Source organism: Oryzias melastigma, unplaced genomic scaffold, assembly GCF_002922805.2.
Source record: "Oryzias melastigma strain HK-1 unplaced genomic scaffold, ASM292280v2 sc04700, whole genome shotgun sequence".
Lineage (NCBI taxonomy): Eukaryota > Metazoa > Chordata > Actinopteri > Beloniformes > Adrianichthyidae > Oryzias > Oryzias melastigma.
In genome coordinates, this window is record NW_023421268.1 from 498 (window position 1) to 1,664 (window position 1,167).

A 1,167-nucleotide genomic window follows, 5' to 3' on the forward strand; every position below is an offset into this window, starting at 1 on the left:
AAATAAATCATGAAGTAAGCAGCAAATGATCAAGATGAAGACATGCATAGATACATTGATTTATTCTTTCTCAGCCTATTTGAAATATTTTTAAATAGGAGCAGGCCGATTTAAAAATTATATGGATGGATAATTTCGAGAAGAAAAACAGGCAACAAAACCTGCTTGATCTGGATGTGTCAGTTTTAATCTTGTAAAGATCAGTTATTTGTTTGTGCTCCTCCTACTTATTTGAGACCTTTCCTGGAAATCTGTTGCTCCGACTTTGTGAGAGACAACTTTGTTTTACTTATTCTTCTGGATCTCTTGCTTCAGCTATCACATCTAATTGTAGATCTTGGTCGTGATTCTTCATTTTTCTAATCATTTTAAATGTCCCACGCATACATTTTAGTTCACTTTAACTTTTTTAAAGCTATCGGTTATGACTTAGGCAAAGCAGTGATGCAGTTTTTTTTTTGTTTTTTTTTATTCCTTCTTTAACAGATCATGTGATCCTGATCAATGAGAACAGGACCTGGGAGGAGGCCTTATACTACTGCAGACATCACCACCATGACCTGGTCACCATCACTAACCTGGAGGAACAGAGATGGGTTCAGGAGAAAACTAAGAATGCTACAACTCCTTTTGTGTGGACTGGACTGCGCTACACCTGCACTCTGGGGTTCTGGTTCTGGGTCAGTGATGAGGTGGTCCGCTACAAGAACTGGGCCTCACCTGAACAGGTGAATGAGTGTGACATGTCAGGAGCCATGGAGAGAGGAGAACACAAGTGGGTCAAGAAACATGATGAGGAGAAGTTCAACTTTTTCTGTTCTTAGTGAAAATCTGATCACTGATTGCAGGATTCTGTTTATCTGTCAACTGAGTTCTTTATTATTTAATGGAATATTCAGTAATGTTCAAACTAAAATGTTAAAGATTTGTAAAGTTCTTTGCAATTTTTCATTAGTAAATCCTTAAAATGAGTCAAGCTTGTAAATTAGTGATGGTGAAGTTTACAGAATTATTTTGTGTGGATTTATCTCATGGAGGACTGTGATTTAAGGTGATTATCAGAGGTTTTGGTTGTTTCAATGTTTTTACTGTATTTCAGTTTTGTGTGAGAAGAAAAAGACAAACTTTAAAACCTATTTATGCACAGAGTCATAATCTTGTTTCTTT

General features: G+C 36.2%; 1 protein-coding gene across 1 annotated transcript; it reads left to right on the plus strand.

The window, feature by feature from the left end:
- Positions 1-486: 486 nt before the first annotated feature.
- Positions 487-824, plus strand: LOC112141310 (lithostathine-1-alpha-like; the record flags this gene model as incomplete). The annotated part of the gene is made up of 1 exon (XM_024264416.1): positions 487-824. A coding segment is annotated over one exon (338 nt), but the record flags the coding sequence as incomplete, so codon positions are not given.
- Between the last annotated feature and the right edge of the window lie 343 nt (positions 825-1,167).